Source organism: Mustela nivalis, assembly GCF_964662115.1.
Source record: "Mustela nivalis genome assembly, chromosome: 5".
In the NCBI taxonomy this organism is placed as follows: domain Eukaryota; kingdom Metazoa; phylum Chordata; class Mammalia; order Carnivora; family Mustelidae; genus Mustela; species Mustela nivalis.
In genome coordinates, this window is record NC_139024.1 from 148,106,354 (window position 1) to 148,126,290 (window position 19,937).

General features: G+C 43.6%; 1 protein-coding gene across 2 annotated transcripts in view; it reads left to right on the forward strand.

Annotated features, from left to right (window-relative positions):
- The window catches only part of CAP2 (cyclase associated actin cytoskeleton regulatory protein 2), a 139,748-nt gene that overhangs the window by 96,421 nt on the left and 23,390 nt on the right, over positions 1–19,937 (forward strand). For both annotated transcript variants that reach the window (XM_082731831.1, XM_082731830.1), the window contains exons 5-7: positions 5,964–6,107; positions 6,432–6,517; positions 9,101–9,206. In XM_082731831.1, coding sequence (XP_082587957.1) covers positions 5,964–6,107; positions 6,432–6,517; positions 9,101–9,206 — 336 coding nt within the window. The remainder of the gene's footprint in view (positions 1–5,963; positions 6,108–6,431; positions 6,518–9,100; positions 9,207–19,937) is intronic.

A 19,937-nucleotide genomic window follows, 5' to 3' on the forward strand; every position in this document is an offset into this window, starting at 1 on the left:
TACTTTCTGATATGTGTAAATTTAATAGTCCCTATTTTTTTTTAATATTTCATTTATTTATTAGGCAGAGAGGCATGCACAGAGAGAGGGAGAAGCAGGCTCCCTGCTGAGCAGAGAGCCCAATGCGGGACTTGATCTCAGAGCCTGAGATCATGACCTGAGCTGAAGGCAGAGGCTTAACCCACTGAGCCACCCAGGCGCCCCCAATTTAATAGTCCCTATTAAAATTTTTTTCTATCACTGAAGGTACAAAAGTGGATAATATGTTTTAAAATGTTTCCTTTCATCACAGAAGAAATGCATGTATGGATTGAAAAATGTAGAATATATGAATAAGCCAAGAAAATTTGATAAAATATCTTTGTTACCTCTTTGATATATATCTTTCCATAAATATCTTCTGGGCTATAATTCATACACATGTAGAACCAACTGGTAAAACTCTGCACAAGAGCACATTAGCCAGTAATAATGATTGATAATTGGCAGTATGGTTGGCTAAGAATTACTGTTTGGTGTGAGTTTTCTTGAATTTTTTTTTTAAAGATTTTATTTATTTATTTGATGGAGAGAGAGATCACAAGCAGGCAGAGAGGCAGGCAGAGAGAGAGGGAGAAGCAGGCTCCCCACTGAGCGGGGAGCCCGATGCAGGGCTCGATCCCAGGACCCTGAGATCATGACCTGAGCCGAAGGCAGAGGCTTAACTCACTGAGCCACCCAGGCGCCCCGAGTTTTCTTGAATTTTTTAAATGTAAGTGGGATTCGAATATTTAAAATCCAATTTTTTCTTTGATGCTGTTGAGTTTGCCTGAGTCATAACAGTAATGCTTTTGCAGTATTTACATTTAAAACATTCTTTCTAAAATTACAGAGTTCTCATAGTACTTGCCAAGAATATATATTAATGGGATTTTATTTGTTTAAATGCTTGCTTGTTTTAATTGAACTGCTCGAATTCAAGGACTCTTGTTTATGTTCTTAATAACCAGTGTTTTTAAAGTAAATTATTCTTATTTTTGAAGAAATCTCTAATAAGCATATCTACCAGGAAAAAATAAACATTTAGCATGCTTTTTTTCATGTGGTGGAATTAATTATGTTTATTGTCACTTACGTTCTTCCATCTGATTTTTTCTCCAGTGTTTCACAAACAGCATCGCTATGTTTTATAATCCAAAAAAAAAAAAAAAAAATTAAAGAAGTAACGATGGATTGATCCATTCTCTACCTGATTTAGAACCACATAAAAACCCTGGATTCCAGAAACAGGCTTATTTCCTTTCACTCAGTGACACTTCTTTGAGGTCAAAGTCCCAGAGTTTACTCATTCTCTTACAAAACAGCGTGCGTGGAAATTTGGTTTTCCTTTTTGGGTAAAGTTTCTCCGGCGCTTGCTGATAAAGCTCTTTAATTTTACTTTCTGCAAAACAATTATTTCTGGAGCTAAACTGAGATGAAGCAGATAATGGGTCTCAATTCTTCAACCTTAAAGCAGACACTAGGGTCATAAAGACATTGAATCTTGAAATGTTCTCTCCTTCTGTGGAAGCCCAGCGAACCAAGGGGAAGGGCAGGCAGGACTTTCCACTTACTCTTCCTTTGAGTCTTGCAAAATGGTTTCCTTTCTTTCCGAGGTCCTCCTTGCAGCGCAGTAATTGCTAGATGTTTCTGAGGGGCCATCGCCAGGACACCCATTTAAAAAAAAAAAAATAAAACAAAACGAGGACGCCTGGTAAATGTATCTCCTCCTGTGAGTGGAAAGCCCTTTTGCAGTGCTGATTGACATCTGCCTTTCAACCTGTATCTATCAAGTGTGCCTGATACAGGCTCACTCCCTAAACAGGTGGAAATACCTCTAATTAATCACCTCTCCTGTTTGCATTTCCTCTGACATCCCCACATGATCAGCCTTGACAGAAATCTACACCATCACCCGAATATTCTCTCTGTGTTTGATTCCAGCTGTGAAAGTTCAGGATGAGCTGGAGAATGTAAGCCTAGTTTGAAGTAGGGGAGAAATCTACTGGCACAGAATGAAAGCTATACTGTTTATTGAGGTTGTGCAAATAGCTGTCGTACTTAGATCTCTGAGCCTGGCTTTTTTCCTCTTCTTTTCTTTCTTTCTTTCTTTTTTGTTTTTTGTTTTTTTTTTTTTTTTCTTTTTAATGAGGACAGTTCTTAGAGCAATTCCCAAACTAAGGCACAAGAAAACTTTCTCAATCTTTATGATGCTTTCATCAGATAAGCAATATAAAATATCTTCCAGAATACCCTGTCTCCTCAGACCTTAGAGTTTGTTCTTGGGAAGTTGAAGATAAACGAAGATGGCCTTAATAAATCTATCTAACATTGTAAATACAGTGATTCTGGTTATTTTTCCCCTTGAGGTAATAAGCCAGTTATCACCAATGATTCAGATTTTCTGGCCTTTCTCAAAATTGTCATTGCAGCAAGAATATCATAACTTAGCAAACTGTTAGACAAAATCAGAATAATGCTTTTTAGTAGTTATGCCACAAATAAAAATCAGCTACCTTCTGGAAGTACCTATAACACACCTTCAAACGGGTATTGAATTTGGACTAAAAAGAAGCCCTTGAAGAGGAAAATATTTCCCTTCTCAGAGTGGATTTCCAGGGGCACCTGCCTGGCTCACTTTATAGAGTGTGCAGCTGCTGATCTTGAAGTTGTGAGTTGGAGCCCCACGTCGGGGGTAGTGTGTACTTAATTTTTTAAATGTTGTAATAAATAAATAAAAAGTGAAATTCCAAGGAGAGCTTTCAAACCTGACTTTTGGCAGCCATTAAAAAGCAAACATGGAAGAGTTGTGTTTGGGCAGGGAATGTTTGGGAGGGGGTTGTTTCATGGAGACGTTTGTTTGCTGTTGAGGGTTCAGAGTACCTGTTTTCCTCTCCTGTAGAGCCGTTATCCCCTTACACTAGTTTGCTAGAACTGCCAGAATGAAGTACCACAGACTGGGTGGCTTAAACAATAGAAATTTACTTTCTCCCACTTCTGGAAGCTGGAAGTGGGAAATCAAGATGGCGGTTGATTTCTTCTAAAGCTTCTCTCCTCAGCTTATGGAAGGGGGGCATCTCCCTGTGTCTTCTCATGATCTTCCCTCATACACGTCTATGTCCTTTTGGGTTAGGGTCCACCCTAGTGACCTCATTTTAACCTAATTACCTCTTTTAAGACCTCACCTCCAGGAGTGCCTGGGTGGCTCAGTGCATTAAGCCTCTGCCTTCTGCTCAGGTCATGATCTCAGGGTTCTGGGATCAAGCCCTGAGTCAGGCTCTCTGCTCAGCAGGTAGCCTGCTCCCACCACCCCTCTGCCTGCCTCTCTGCCTGCTTGTGATCTCTTTGTCAAACAAATAAATAAAATCTTAAAAAACAACAACAACAACAAAAAAACCTTACCTCCAAATACAGACATGTCCTGAAGTACCAGGGTTAGGACTTAAACATCTGGATTTGTGAAGGACACAGTTCAGCCACTAACAACTCTGAGTCAGGGTCTCCCTGCCAAATCTATAAAATCTTTTCTTTTGAATGGTTCTAAGGGTAAGCAAGAAAGTAGAAAGGTATTCTTGAATTTTCCACAAGACCTGGCTAGCTTCTACGGCAACCTTTTTTGTTTTTCTCCTCCTTCAACATGGATAAATTTAAAAAGTGCATATCCCAGCTAGGAAATCTCTCTCCCTGTGTTTGCATATAAGTGATAGGAAGGAGCTGGTCAGTGAATCTGGTCAGTCAGAGGCTTCACTGGCAGATACCCAGGATCACCCCCCACCCCGTTTGCTGAACACCCAACATGCCTAACTCTGTACCAGGTGCTGACGTGTCCTCTCATTTACTTCTAACAGTCTTGTGAAGTAGGGACCATTCCCAAGACTGTTTTGCAGAGGAGACCATGGAATCACATGTGTGGAAAGAAAAGCCTAATACCCTGGCCAGCAAGGACTTGAACCCCAGTAGTCTCATTCCAGACCTGAGCCCTTAATATCTTCACAATACCTTTCCCTAGTCTTGCTGGCAGAGAAGAAACTTGTGTTGGGGGAGCGAACCATATTTTTCTGAGCACGCAATGCAGAGAATTTTCTCAGGGCTTCTTAGAAGACCTGGGTTCCAGCTTCAGCTCAGCCAACGCTTGCTAGCTAATCTTGTCTCCTAGTTATGTGAGATTGGGGAATTGGATTCGATCCATGCTTCTGAAACTTTCAGACTGAAATTCATAACGAGAAATACATTGTACTGTGTGGTTCAGTACACACATGCACACACACCAGTACACGCACACACACACACGGCCCCAGGGAAACACTGACTGTGACCTACTTGAATGGGTTGGTCCAAAGCTGAACTAGATGACCCGGTTTGGACTTCCATAATCCTAAAACCCCGTTAGCTTAGGTGGATATTTCTTTGGAGCCTCTATTATCTTGAATGCACAGACATTATTTGAGTGTTACCTATTAGAGAGAGGACAGCCCTTTTGCCTCCAGTCTGAGCGAATTGCATAATAGTAATAATAATCATATCCATTTATTGTGTGCCTCCCATGTGCCAGAAGCTTAAAATGCTGTATCTCCTGTAGCTATGGGCTATAGGTATTACTATCTCTGACTTACAGATGAGGAGACCAAGACTCAGATTAAGGAATTTGATCAAGGTCGCTTGGGTAGTAAGTGGAAGAGCTGAGATTTGAACTGATGTCATTCTAATTCCAAAGCCCTTACATGCATTTCTTATAGGGAAAGGGGTACAGAAGGAAAGTGAGGTCTGGAAACGGCTGTGGCTGAAAGCGATTTCTTCCCTGCTGTCCCTGGCAGAAACAACTGTCTTTGAGGTCCTAAGCCACCACCATAGCAGTGATTAAAATCTACACCTGGGGCACTTTCCCAGCACCGTACCCCTGCCCCCCCGCCCCAGGCTACCTCCAGACCTGTTAAGTCACAGTCTGGGGCGGGGGTGGGACCCAGGCCTCTGTTTTTCAAAGCTCTCAGGTAATTTCAGTGTGTGGCCGAGGTTGAAAACCTTTGCTCTGAATTCTCAATTAAAGAAAGGAAGGAGTTTTAAGGACATTTTCCACTTTTCTTCCTGCAAACGAGATTTAGTGAAATATTGCCAGAACGTCTTCAGTGACTTTTACGAAGCTGAAGTACAGACCGTTTCTAGTTCTTTGGAGCACGTTAAAAAATAATAATTATATATATATATGTATGTATATATAATATATATATATATTATATATATATATTTGCTAGAAGGACGGATGGGGAGGTGTTCCAGTCACCTCTTTACCTCAGCTCACATAATTTTGAAAATTGGTTTTTATATGACTAAGGAAGTTAGTTTTTGAATTAATTAATCAGAAGCCAGAGTAACCAGTGGTCGTTGGCCACGTTCATGGGGCACAATGTAGAAAGCCAAACCAGACCCAGATAACAGTAAATATAAGCAAATCCATTTTCTTGAAAAGATCCTCATGGAAGATTTCCAGTTTTTCACATGGATTACAGGAACTGTGGTCAAACCGAGGACCCTCCCTCACATCGGTGCCCACAGGAACGAGAACACACCTTTTGACTAACCTCTCACCCACCCTGGTTTTAGACCCGTGTCATTCCAGCATGTGATCTGTGCATTTCATTTGGAAATATGACTGACCATGCTCCGTGTCCCTGTGGTCCCTCCCGGATTCTCTAAAACAGGGGCCGTCTCATAGGGCTGGGCTTCGTCCATGTCTCCAGAGGACAGTTGTAATAATCTTAAAAATATGCACCATTTTCGTACTTCTGAGAATGAAAATCGTCTTCCCCCTAACAACAACAACAACAGCCCGTCCTATTCTGGAAGCCCCCCTAGATGACAGGTCCCAAGCACTCCTGCTGAGGCCATGCTGGGTAGACGCCCGAGCTTCTGTTCTGCCCTTAGTCACAGTGCTCAATGTTTGCTTGCAGAAGGACGTGGCTGCGCTTCTGAAACCGATATCCGAAAAGATTCAGGAAATCCAGACTTTCCGAGAGAGAAACCGGGGGAGTAAAATGTTCAATCATCTCTCAGCCGTCAGCGAAAGCATCCCTGCCCTCGGCTGGATAGCTGTGGTGAGTCCTGTCCCCGTGGAATGGCACCCCATTCCAAAGTGCGGTGTTTCGGAGAACTCCTAGCTACCTTCGGGCTCCTTCTGTCTGTTACACTGCAAGGAATTCCTCTCGGGGTGAATGCCCCAGACCTTTCTTACCATGTTACAGTTCAGAACTTTGTGTTCTGAGATGCGGAAATGTCTCACCGCCACCCCTTTACAGAGCAAAATGTTTGCCTCCTGACTCTCAATATTTCCATGGCTTTTCTTCATCTTGAAGGCATGTTCTTTCTTATCCTATTTTTCTTTTTCCTTCTATGCTTGGGTGATGGTCCTGTTCTCTCAGTCCCCTAAGCCCGGTCCTTATGTCAAGGAGATGAATGACGCCGCCACCTTTTACACTAACAGGGTCCTAAAGGACTACAAACACAGGTACGTACCTTCCTTTACTAGCCAAATTCTCAGGTGCTTGCTTGTCAGACATTTGTCCCAAAGCTTCATGTAGTTCACCCCTGATTCCTTTCTAAGGTGAGTTGATGGGAAATGTTAAGGAAATATTCCATCTTTGGCCGAAGCCAAGTGGGAAGTGAGGTCGTTATCCAGATAATGTATGCGCATTAGAAAGTCTGGCTCAGTTCTCTTGTGATGATAAACTCCCTACTTGAGTCCGTGTCTCCCCATGTGTGTTTCTGCAACAGCCACAGAGCTCTGTGATGGCTCAGGGAGGGACCCGCCCTAGAGGGTCACAACTCTTTATGCTGCCCAAGACAGGGTTGGTGAGTGCGGAGAGAAGAAAGGAGACATCAGGAAAGGAAGTGTAAATGAGCAGCAGAAAGGAGATGTGACAATTAACCAGGCCCCTGGAAGGGAGACCAGTGAGTGCGTTAAAACGAAATACAATTGGGGTGGACAGAGAGACGTCTATAAAAAAAGCAGTGCAGATGAGTCCAAACCAAGCTGGAGAACCAGCTTAAAAAGACCTCACATTCTACAGTACGAATAATAGATCCTAGAGACACTTAAACTGGTATTGGAATGGAAAATGGGATCAAGTAGAGACCTGTGCTGTGTCTCTCAACTACTCAGGGGACGTCATGGGATTTCTTCCCCTCTCCTACGTAATGTCATGGCTGGCCCTGTGAACACCTAGCTAAATGTGATGTGGCTGATGGCTAGTCACTCTGGGAAGGAATGGGACAAAAATAAAAGCAATAAAGTTTCATCCCCTGGGTGCCGGGCTCACGAGTGGATTCCCCTTTGAGCCCTTGGTGGTAGAAGCGGAAGTGCTCCTCGTCCAGCAAATGCACGGGCTCCTGCATCTCACTCGCTGGCCCAGGTTGAAGGAAACTTGACTATTTCTCTTTTAGGTTATGTTTTATTTTTTTTAAGATTTTATTTATTTATTTGACAGAGATCACAAGTAGGCAGAGAGGCAAACAGAGAGAAATGAGGGGAAGCAGGCTCCCCGCTGAGCAGAGAGCCCGATGCGGGACTCGATCCCAGGACCCTGAGATCATGACCTGAGCCAAAGGCAGAGGCTTAACCCACTGAGCCACCCAGACGCCCCTAGGTTATGTTTTATTTTAATAAACACAGAGTAGTTGTGAAAGAATATTTGTAAAATATACAAAAGATACCGTTGAAATGCAAAAAAAGACTTCTATGCCCACCACTCAGTTTAAGAAATATGTACTGATATTTTTTACTGCAAAAAGCAGACACACTCAGCAGTTCTACTCCCAGGTGTATTTCCAAAAGAAATGAAACATGTTCACACAAAACCTTGGACACAAATGTTCATAGCAGCTTTATTTATGATAGCCAAAAAGTGGAAACAATCCAACTGTTAGTCAATGGCAACAGATAGATAAAATGTGTATCCATAAAATGGTATGTTATTCAGTCATTAAGAAAATGAAGTATTGATACAAGAGCAACATGGATATACCTTAAAATATCCTAAGTAAAAGAAGTCAAATGCAAAAAAAACACATATTGAATGATTTCATTTATATGAAATTCCAGAACAGGCAAATCTAGAGAGACAGAAAGTAGCTTAGCACCTGTCTGGGGCTGGGAAAGTTTGGGGAAAATGTGAAGTAACAGCTGATGGATATGAGATTTCTTTTTTGAGGTGATGTAATGTTATAAAATTGAAAGGATTCCAAGGAGCCTTGGAGGATTGAAAAGGGAAGCTTGACTTTCTACTTTCACTCAGTGGACCCTCTAGAGAGTTGGCCATGGCATCTGTTGCATGACTCTGTTGACCTAATCTATTGGATTATACACTTTAAATGGGTAAATTGTATGGGATTTGAATTATATCTCAATAAAGCTATTATGAAAGCAAACAAACAAACAAACAACAACAACAACAAAAAACACACAGCCACAATGCTGAGCTCCCCTCCTAGAGTTCAGTCATTCTGTGTTTGGGAAACACGCGTTTGAGCGATTGTGCCCAGCCCTACAACTCCATGTTGAATTAGGGACTGGGTGTTCCCTGTTTGTAGGAAACCTTCTCCTTGCAACAGCACCCTCCTCACCACTCTAAAATACTCTGATTTCATGACTCTCTTGGCTAAATAATTCAGATTATTAGAAAAACAGCCAAGGGACTTTTTTTTTTTCCAATACCATTCTCCTTTCTGAAAGCACTTTGCTTTTCATTTTGCATCAGAAACAGTACAGAAGGAAGTGGCCTCCCTCCGCATTCATCTCCCTGTTAGAGATCACGTGAGGACGCATGGCCTGAATTGCCGGGTCCACTCCCAGTGGTCCTCTCTGCCCCACGCCTGGAGCTCAGAAAGGACACTTGGCTCATCTCAGGAGAGACCTGGGTCACCGGCCTGTCGGGTCCTTTTTAGAATTGGTTCACAGGGACTGAACCAGAAGGACTATTGGCCCAGCATCCTCCAGGGTCTTAGTTACTGGATTACCATGTTCCCACCAATCTTTTTTAAATTTTATTTTCGATCCTAACTCTACTCTCTTCCACCCTCTTTTACAACAAAGTGATTTGCGCCACGTGGACTGGGTGAAGTCGTATTTGAGCATTTGGAGCGAGCTGCAAGCGTACATCAAGGAACACCACACCACTGGCCTTACTTGGAGCAAAACCGTAAGTGCCACACCTTCTGCTGCCCAGGGAAAGAAACTCTGTAGAAATATTCATTTCTGGTTGCCTGGAAATGTCACACCTTAGAATTGACCTCAAGGAAAGCATAAGATAAAATAGGTATGTGGAAACTGTGCAAGTGTCATTTGTCATAGAGCAGTCTGGAGATTGCCTATAGGATAGCAGAAAGAAAGTTGTTAAGTTGTCTATGGTAAGAACCCAACATTCTTCAGTCGTTGAAGGTAACATATAGGAAAGGCACCTGGCTGGCTCAGTCGGTAGAATCAGTAGACTCTCGATCTTGGGCTCATGAGTTTAAGCCCTGTGTTGGGTGTGGAGATTACTTAAGTAAATAAACATTTAAAATCTAGGGGTGCCTGGATGGCTCAGTGAGTTAAAGACTCTGCCTTCGGCTCAGGTCATGATCCCAGGGTCCTGGGATCGAGCCCCGCATCGGGCTCTCTGCTCAGCATGGAGCCTGCTTTCTCCTCCTCTCTCTCTGCCTGCCTCTCTGCCTACTTGTGATTTCTGTCCGTCAAATAAATAAATAAAATCTTAAAAAAATAAAAAATAAATAAAATAAATAAATAAAATCTATTATGTATGATGTCTACATGGGAAATGATCGACCAGCCAGTGTGATAGAACGCAAAAGGTTTTGAGCACTAAGATGGCATGTATATTAAGAAACTGTGATTAAAAATTAAAGGATAGGGGCGCCTGGGTGGCTCAGTGGATTAAGCCGCTGCCTTCGGCTCAGGCCATGATCTCGGTGTCCTGGGATCGAGCCCCACATCGGGCCCTCTGCTCAGCAGGGAGCCTGCTTCCCCCTCTGTCTCTGCCTGCCTCTCTGCCTACTTGTGATCTCTCTCTCTGTCAAATAAAATAAATCTTTAAAAAAAAAAAAAATTAAAGGATAGAGGAAGGTTTTGAAAAAGGTTTGAAAATTTTTAAGGAGATAGAATGACTAATAAAAATGGCCTTTTGTATGTTTTAAATTTCTCTTTTGGCATTCAAGATTTTTTGAATAATATTTTTGAATATTACTTGGGCAGTCTTGGTGCTTTGAGTAGTATCTTGGTCATAAAATAAAGTCCCAGCCTTTGAGATGTTGCCCATGACCTTGGCCCTGCCCTCATCTCCAGCCTCGACTGTCCTCTCTTCCCGCCTCTCACTGCTTCCCAGCACTGCCAGACAATTATGGAACCCTGAATACACGCAGATCAAATCAGATTGTCGTCGTTTTAAAGTCTGCAGATCTCAGATGGTTTAGCCCTTTTTGCAATGTCCCAAACATATGTCGTGCTGATGACCTTCCCGGGGATGGATGCCTCTTCTCCGTGCTTCCTTCGTACTTGAGTATAGCTCAGCCATAGCCATGAGCTCATACAGTTGTCGTTTGTATGCGTGTGTTTTGGAGGCTCTCCCACTCAGTTGGAAACTCATCTCTGTCTCCAGCCCCTAACATAGTACCTGGCACAGAGCAAGTACTCAGTATATGGTTTGAAATGGTTTGAGAGGCGCCTGGGTGGCGCAGTCAGTTAAGCATCTCACTCTTGATTTCGGCTCAGGTCATGATCTCAGGGTCGTGAGATCGAGCCCCAGGTGGGGCTCCACACGCAGGGCAGTCTGATCGTGATTCTCTCTCTCTCCTCTCCATGCCCCCCTTCCCCCGCCCTCAGGCGCACATGCATTCTCTCTCCCTCTAAAATAAAGAAATATAATCTTTAAAAATTTTGGAGGTCGGGGACTCTTAGATTCTTCCTCTGCAGTGTGTCTGCACTTGTTGTAGAAAGCCTTTCCATGGAAACTTCCTTCTGTTAGAAATGAATGTTACCTTTAAATGGTCAAAGCGGATGGTCCGACTGGAGTTAATATTGAGAGAACAAAGTGGCAAACTTGTGAATTCCATTCAAGGGTAGAGCTCTCGTTCTCCCAGTGGTCGTGGTCTAGGTCCTAACTCTCATCTGGAATATTGATGTCTGTGAGGTTGGCTTAATACCAATACCAAGTCTGTGACTTTTCAAAGGAGCATGGGACTTCTGCCTTTGCTCCCCAACACTTGTACAAACATTAACATTGGCCTCCATAGACTAACACTTCCTTTTATTTTCTACTCTGTTTTCTCCATAAGCAAAAATGCACAGTTGCAAAATACAACTAAATTGATTATTTTTCATCTGCCTATCATATTATGATTTTTTTTTAAAGATTCCACTTACTTGACAGAGATCACAAGTAGGCAGAGAGGCAGGCAGAGAGAGAGGAGGAAGCAGGCTCCCCGCTGAGCAGAGCGCCCGATACGAGGCTCGATTCCAGGACCCTGAGATCATGACCTGAGCCAAAGGCAGAGGCTTAACCCACTTGAGCCACCCAGGCACCCCAGATATTACGATTTTTGAGAAGAGTTCATAAACACTTTAAGTGTTTTAATATAGAAAGTTATAATGGGGATGCAGGTGTGTGTTTGGGTGGATGGATTAGAATTATTTTTTTTACACTTCCAATGAGATACTGTCTTGTTACAGACCAGTTTGTCATAAAGGGGAATTGTCATGTGTTTGCCGTGGAAATAGGTCATCACTAGAGAGTAGTAAACTAAACAGCAAGAGTCCCTGGATGTCTTCTTATTATACTCATAGTAAATAAATGGAAAAGGAAAGAGAACCCACTTGTGGGAAATAGTCATGTTGCCAAAAGCTAGGCAATTAATTTTCTTTTTTTTTTTTTTTTTGGCAATTAATTTTCTAATGGCACCCATAGAAAAAAATTACTTTTAAATGGTTTCAGTACCTTTTACCACACTGTACAAAGCTGAGTAATGGTGTTTTGAATATATAAGATAAGAATCAAATATTAGGGGCACCTGGGGTCAGTTGGTTGAGCGTCTGACTCTTGATTTCCGCTCCTATCATGATCTCAGGGTCATGAGCACGAGCCCCATTTCGGCTCCAGGCTGAACGTGGGGCCTGCTTAAGATTCTCCCTCTCTCCTTCTGCTCCTGCCCCCTCTAAAAAAAGAATCAAATATTAGTTATAGAAAAATAAGCATCGTTGTTTCCCTTTATTCTAGAGTGAATACTTATGTTTTCATTATTTTCATTAGAAATATAAGCCTTGTAACAATAGCTTTCAAATTTTTAAAGGCAACTAACAGTGAGAAATACAGTTCATTACTACGTACACACCAGACACAACCAGTTCACAACACTAAAACAAGTTTTACAGAACACTTCTGTCTCTTAACAAGTGAAATGTATTCAAATATTTTTTTCTATTTTATTTCATTTCTTATAAAATTCTGGCTGAGACCCACTGAACCGATTTCATGACCTGACACATGGTACATTTTTAAAAACATGTTATAAAACATAAATGGCATATTTATACATGTGTGTATATGTTTTACATAAAATATAATCCTTCGAGCAGGCATTGGGTGGCATGGATTGCCTAAGAGTAGTGGCAGCTATTATGTATGGAGCACATGTTATGCTAATGGGAGAATATGATTTAAGATGGTAATTGTAAAAAAATAAAATAAAATAGTAATTGTAGGGGCACCTAAGTAGCTCAGTCAGCTAAGCGTCCAACTCTTAATTTTGACTCAGGATGTGATCTCAAGGTGGTGGGATCGAGCACCGTGTCGGGCTCTGAGCTGGGTGCGGAGCCTGCTTAATTAAGGTTCTCTCTCCTCTGCCCCTCTCCCCCTGTGCGCCTGTGTGTGCACACCGGTGCTCTCTCTCTCTCTCTCACCCTCAAAAATAAATAAATAAATAGATAGATAGATAGATAGATAGATAAATAAAATGGTAATTGTTATAAACCAGAGCACCTGCTTCACTTCTTTAATGGGAAGGTTGTGCCCAGATATTAAAAGTGGAGAAGGATTATGGTAAGAAAGTATTGGTTCAGTGAACATCCTATATGTAAAATCTTCTTTTTAAATAAATATTTTATTTATCTATTTGACAGAAAGAGACAGTGAGAGAGGGAACACAAGCAGGGGGAGTGGGAGAGGGAGAGGCAGGCTCCCTGCTGAGCAGGGAGCCCATACGGGGCTCAATCCCAGGACCCTGGGATCATGGCCTGAGCCAAAGGCAGACACTTAATGACTAAACCATCCAGGTGCCCCTGCAAAATACTTTAACAAGCTTTAAGACATACATATAGAAATACATTTCCTAATATTTTAGTCCTCCTCTTCTAAGGTTTGGGGTTAAAAAAAAAAATAACCCACACATGTATTACAAAGTATATTATAAAAACCAAAGATTTGGGGATGCCCGGGGGGCTCAGTCAGTTAAACATCCACCTTCAGCTCAAGTCATGATCTCTGGGTCCCGGGATCAGGGGGACCTGGTCCAGGGGGAGCCTGCTTCTCCCTCCCCCCCACATCCTCCCCCTGCTTGTGCTCCCTCTCTCTCTCTCTCTCTCTCTTTCTTTCTGACAGACAAATAAAACCTTAAACAACAAAAAAAAAGTTTTTAAATCCAAATGACTAAAAACTATTTAAAAGATCCCATAGTCCGAAGTAAGCTCGGACAGACCGTAGTCTATCAACATAGCGGCAAAGTGAACGAAAAACGTCCACAGCCAGAATCACGGCGCTCTTGCGAGGGCTGTTCGAATGCTCTGATCAGATGGCCTTTGGGAAGAAAAAATAAGTAGGAGTAACTTCACGCCTTTGCCCGCTGATCACAGCCACACAGACAGAATGTATTTATGAGACGACGGGGATCCGAGAGGACGTAGCACGACGGGGTGTTGGGGCTCACTGACCCCTCCGTGCTCAGAAGGTTGAAGAGACACGTTCCATTGTAAGGGACACAGTCAGAAAGCTTAGGGTGACTTAACATCTCGGTGTTTGGAGCAACCCTTGTGTTTTCTCCATTTTCAAATCAGGTGTTGAGGGTTGAGCCGTCTGGGGGTTTGGGGGCCCAGCAGCAGGCTGCTTGAGGCTCCGGGCTCTCCGAAGTCATCGCTCCTCCTGAGTTCACGGCTGGGACCGGCCTTGCCAGCTCCCACCTCCTGACATTCGCCCTCAGACCACAGCTGTGTCAGGCAACTGTTGTTCCCTTCAGTTGTCAGGGCGAAATGTCAGACTTGGAGGCTGGCGATTCTTGGGGCCCGAGCCCGGCGCAAGGGTCTGTGAACAAGTGTGTGGGCGCGGCGGGGGCGAGCAGCAGCTGTGGGCTCATCTCTGTGGAACGTCCTGTGACGTTTACTGCGGGAAATGACATCTCATTTCTGCAAACTGTCCCTTTCCAGGACCGTGATCCAGAAGGACCCGGCGCCAGAAGCAACCTGCAGTTCTCCATTTAATTACTGGCGACCCTTTACAGTATTAATTCATGTGGTGTCCTCAGCGCTGCGTCTCACACGCACTTTGTCGAATAAATCGGCCCTTTGGCAGGAGCCCAGGGGAGACCCTGTTACTTGTCATCCCTCGCAGTTGGTCAGATTTGTAATATCGTTGGCAGTTCCTGTAGGTCAGATAATAAGCGCTGAACAGCCAAGGCCTTGTCCTCACACTGAAAACTACCAAAATAACTTATTTTTTTCTATGAATTGGCCAGATCGACTTGGAGACAGTTACTGTGTTCTGTGTGGCCCTGGCCAGGAAGAGGTCATGGAAAGGATTCCGTGAACCGGACAAAACCTGTTTGTCGTCTTAACTTTTTGATATTAAACGTGTTGACTTCTTTCGGTCCTTTTGTAGGTCTCCCTGGGTTCCTTTAGTTTTGGGAACCAGTGGGGTGTAATGAGTCGTGGAGAGGAATAAAAGTGCACGTAAGTGACCGTGCATGAAGCCTTACGTAACAGGGACAGGACTCCTTCTGTTAGGAATGTGCCTTTAACCCATCTGTGCTCTACACCAGTTGCCAGGCATCGAACCTCCAGAAAAACACAAGTAGTTGGGAGTGGCCCAGTGACAGACGAGGGGGCTTTTATTTTTCTCAAAGCAAAACATTTTGCCATCACTCCCTTTTCTGGGCGCCGAGCTTTCTCTTGATCCTCTTCCTCAGTGTAAAGACCAAACGTCCGTTAACAAAACGCAAGCGTAACAGTTCGCTGTGAGCAAATTAAAACTCAGCCAGAGGGCATTCTGACTTATAAATAATGTAGGCCCTGTCGCATGTCATTAAATATGTATGTCTTGTAAGTTTTCCCGACTTCTGGCCTCTCTGGCTCCCTCTTGATTCTTACAGAAGGAAACTGTTCTCAATCTTTTATATCAAAATTTTCATCGAGAGCTTGTATCCAACCTGTGCCTTAGGTTTACTGATCAAAGTGAGTCGGTAGTGTCATTCACTACCGTGACACGGTGTGTCACTCGCCTGGGTCACAGAGCTCCTTGATCTCCTCCGCGGGGCTCCGGGCCTCGGAGAGTGGCTCCTTCCAGCCTACCTGACCACAGCTGTGTTCAGTCGACTTAATTGCTCCTGGGTTTTTAGCTCCCTTTTGGGGCTTTGGGTAACCAATTACTTTTGTTCTCCTACGGAGAAGATCCAGACTGCTCCGAGGGAGTCAGGAGTAGCATGGACTAGCAGAGGCGTTCCAAATGCACAGATAATGAAGGAAGCCAGGCATTGGCTTTGAACAGCCTCAAAGAAACTAGTAATTAAACAAACATAGCTTACGCACCTACCATGACCCAGGTTCTGGGCAAGGTGCCGAGAATGCAGAAGCGGATATAAGACGCGGTCGACACCGTTCCTGTCCCCTGAAACTCACATTCTTGCTGAAGGACGTATGAACGGATGCAGCCCCGCTGGAAGTAAGCACAAAGCGCGGCGCTCACACAGAACGTGGGGGGGGGCAGAATTCAGGCCCCACCCCAGGCCCCCCAAATCAGAAACTGCATTTAACAAGATTGCCCCAGGTGCCTTACCTGCGTGATAAGATTTGAAAAACACTGCTGTAGGATATTCAAGTTGGACCCGAGGAGTCCAACTGGAGGGAGACTCAGGAGAGATCTTTCATTTTTACTCTTCCATTTATTTAGCAACTCATTTACTTAATAGCCATGTATTGGCTACCTACCAGGGACAAGGCACACATCAGACATTCTATTTATGTTACAGTCTCTGCTGGCAAGCGGCAGGTTCCAATTATGATGTGAAAATAAGTAACAATAATATAAGGCTCTGTTGGAAACTAAACCTTGCTAATTAGACTTCCTAGGTGAGAGGAATGGACAACAAAAGGGCTGACGTTTGGTTTGGGTCTTGAAGGATGAGTAGGAGTTCGCAGAGCCCTAGAAAGATAGTAAAGGAAAGGGCAGTTCTTAACAGGGAATTTGGCTTATGCGCATAGGACATGAACAAAATACTTTGAGAGAAAACCTGTGAATTTTGCAGAGCTGAACATGGCAAGAGTTGAGACCAGAAAGGCAGGTGGGGGCCAGGTGGTGAAGTCTGTCTGCATGTCATAACCCTAAGAAGATAAGTCCATATGTAGTATGCAGGGTTTTTTCCTTCACCACAGGTTTTTGAGCAAAAAGCAAGCACACCATAGATGGTGATTCAGGAGTTGTGAAAGACAGATGGGAAAGAGAAGAGATCAGAGGCCCCGATCCATGTTGGGAAGCTTTAATGGATGGCTGGGGCTGTGGCAATCACTTTGTGACCTGGTGAGTGGGGGCAAAAGTGTAAAGAAAGAGAGTGGACACCAAGTTGAGGACAAAGCTGAGAGAGAGAGATCAAACCTAAACACGAAGTTTCCAATCTGGAAATCTGGGAGAATCCCAGCAACATTAGTACAGACGGGGAAATCCACACGAGGACCCAGGAGAGGAGCAAGGAAACCTTGATGGGAGCCTTCAATTTGTCTTTTCAGGGCAGGTGAGATGCTCTGCGTGGAGGGTTGTAGCAGGCGGGTGGAGTCACTAAGCAGGGGTAGGGTCTGAGGACCACAGTTAAATGGATGCAGGGACCAAAAAAAAGAGGACCTGATGGAGGAGAAACCCTGGGGGGCAGCATTGTCTGGGGACATGGGAAGAGGCTGCCATCGTCCACCTTATTGGTGGCCTTCATGTTATTATTTTATTGAAGCGTAGTTGACACACAGTCCTCTCTTGGTTTCGGGTATACAACGCGGTGATTCAGTGTTTATGTACATTAGGAAGTGATCACCACCATGTCCAGTGACCACCTGCTGTCCCACAGAGTTAACGACATTAGTGACCGTATTCCCTGCTGTGCTTTTCATTCCCAAGACTTACTTGTTTTATAACCGGAAGCCTGTACCTCCTAGTCCCCTTCACTTGTTCTCCTGATCTCGTGCCCACACCCGTCAGTTTCTTCTGTATGTATGTATTTTATTTTATTTTATTTATTGTTTTCTGTATTTATGAATCTGTTTCTTTTGGTTTGTTCCTTAGATTCCACATGTAAGTGAGATCATGTGGCATTTTTCTTTCTCTGTCTGACTTACTTCATTTAGTTAAATACCATCTAGGTCCATCCATATTGTCACAAATGGTAAGCTCTCATTTTTTTATGGCTCAGTGAGTGATATTCCTGTGTGTGTGTGTGTGTGTGTGTGTGTGTGTGTGTGTACCACACATTCCTCATCCATTTGTCTACCAGTGAACAGTCAGGTTGCTTCCATATCTTGGCTATCCTCGAGAATGTGGCAGTGAATCAGTGATCTCTAGAAAACAGCTGCTGGGGGTTGGAGGTAGCTACAGTTTCATAGAAGGAAGGAGTATGCTTGACTTTGTGTTATGAACTCTGGATCGTTTGTAGACCAGTTGTCTGATTGGATGAATTATTGCTTCTAACTTCGATTTCTGCCTTTTGACGCTTGGGGATTATTTGAGGATTTTATTTGTACTCGAGCTATATCTTCGGTGGAGTAAGTATAGGTTAAAAATAAACATCTACAGGAGCACCTGGGCAGCTCAGGTAAGTGTCCAACTCTTGATCTCAGCTCAGGAGTTGATCTCAGGGTCATGAGATCAAGCCCCATATTGGTCTCCACGCTGGGTATGGAGCCTATTTAAATAAAAAAATAAAATAGATAAATAAATATCTACAATTTCATACACAGTGGCTCAGAGTTAGCTACACTTTAACACTCTACATGTTTTATATTTGAAACCATGTTTATTATGTCAAATACCTGAGTTTTATTAGTGGTTAATAAAAATATGTAAATTTTTTAGAGTTTTTAAATTTTTCCCTTCCTAAATCAAAAGAGTAATAGCTTTTAAAAGTGCCAACCTTAACAATCAAGATTATTTTAGGGGTGCCTGGGTGATTCACTGAGTTAAGCATCTGCCTTTTTTTTTTTTTTTTTTTAAAAGATTTATTTATTTATTTATTTGACAGAGAGAAATCACAAGTAGTCGGATAGGCAGGCAGAGAGAGAGAGAGAGGGAAGCAGGCTCCCTGCTGAGCAGAGAGCCCGATGCGGGACTCGATCCCAGGACCCTGAGATCATGACCTGAGCCGAAGGCAGCGGCTTAACCCACTGAGCCACCCAGGCGCCCCAAGCATCTGCCTTTAATTCAGATCTTGATCCTTGGGTCTTGGAATCAAAACCCACATGGGGCTCCCTTCTCAGCAGAGAGCCTGCTTCTCCCTCTCCCCCTGCCATTCCCCCTGCCTGTGCTCTCTGTCTGTCAAATTAATTAATTAATTAAAATTTTAAAAGGTTATTTTATTTACTAGCACTTTTTCTCAACAAGAACTTTGAACTCTCTTAACCTGAGGGCTAGCAAGTTAATACACCTTCCTAATTTATTTAAACCATCGCCTTGGGAATATTTTAATTAAGGTGTGTGCTTTTAAAATTCTTTTGTGTGTAACGTTGAAGGCAGTGGTGCAACTGACAATGTCCTGTTCCTTACCCTCTCCTGCAGCAACTCTTAGGAAAATGAGAAGGTGGTGGTTTAGGCTTGCAGGCAGAGGTGCTCCCCAGAACAGAACCGGGGGTGCCTGAACCAGAGGAGACGTTGAGTGAGCTCAGCTGTCACTCCAGTCAGAGCTGAACAACGCTGGGTACCCCGGGGCTCACATTCATCGCTGAGGAGCCACTCCTCTGGGTCCAAGTTCAGCCCTCATCGTTCCCCCGGGGGGACTTGTCCACTTACTGAGACCGGGCCCCGCATTAATCATGACCGTGGTTGTATTTTTTGTCCATCTCCCTGTCCTTCCCGGCCAGGGCAAGAGCCAGTAAAGCCTTCCTTCAGCCCATCTCTTTTAGGGTATTAAATGATAGCAAATCCTCCTTCTTTAAAAGTGAATTTTATCTTTTCAAATGGCCAAAAGCCATTAAGACCCCCTTTTTTGGGGGGGGGGGGGGATTAATTCAAGTAATACTCTTTTCAATCAAAAGGAACAGAGTTTAGAGCATGAGTGATTGCTTGGTTTGTATGTTTTTGTAAATAGATCTGAAGGCAATCTTCAAAGATAGTTTCAAGCAGTGGTAGTTTGATTAAACAAATGTGCCACATAAGAAGGTAATGCCTACAGGGGCGCCTGGGTGACCCCGTGGGGGAAGCATCTGACTCTTGGTTTGGGCTCAGGTCATGATCTCGCGATGGTGGGATCGAGCCCCACGTCTGGCCTCATCCTGAGCTGGAGTCTGCTTCAGCTTCTCATTCTCTCCCCCTCTGCTCCTCCCCCTGACTTGCTCACTCGCTTGCTATTTCTGAAATAAATAAATAAAATCTTAAAAAATAAAAAAGGAGGTAATGCCTAGAAAGACATCACTCACGTGGGTC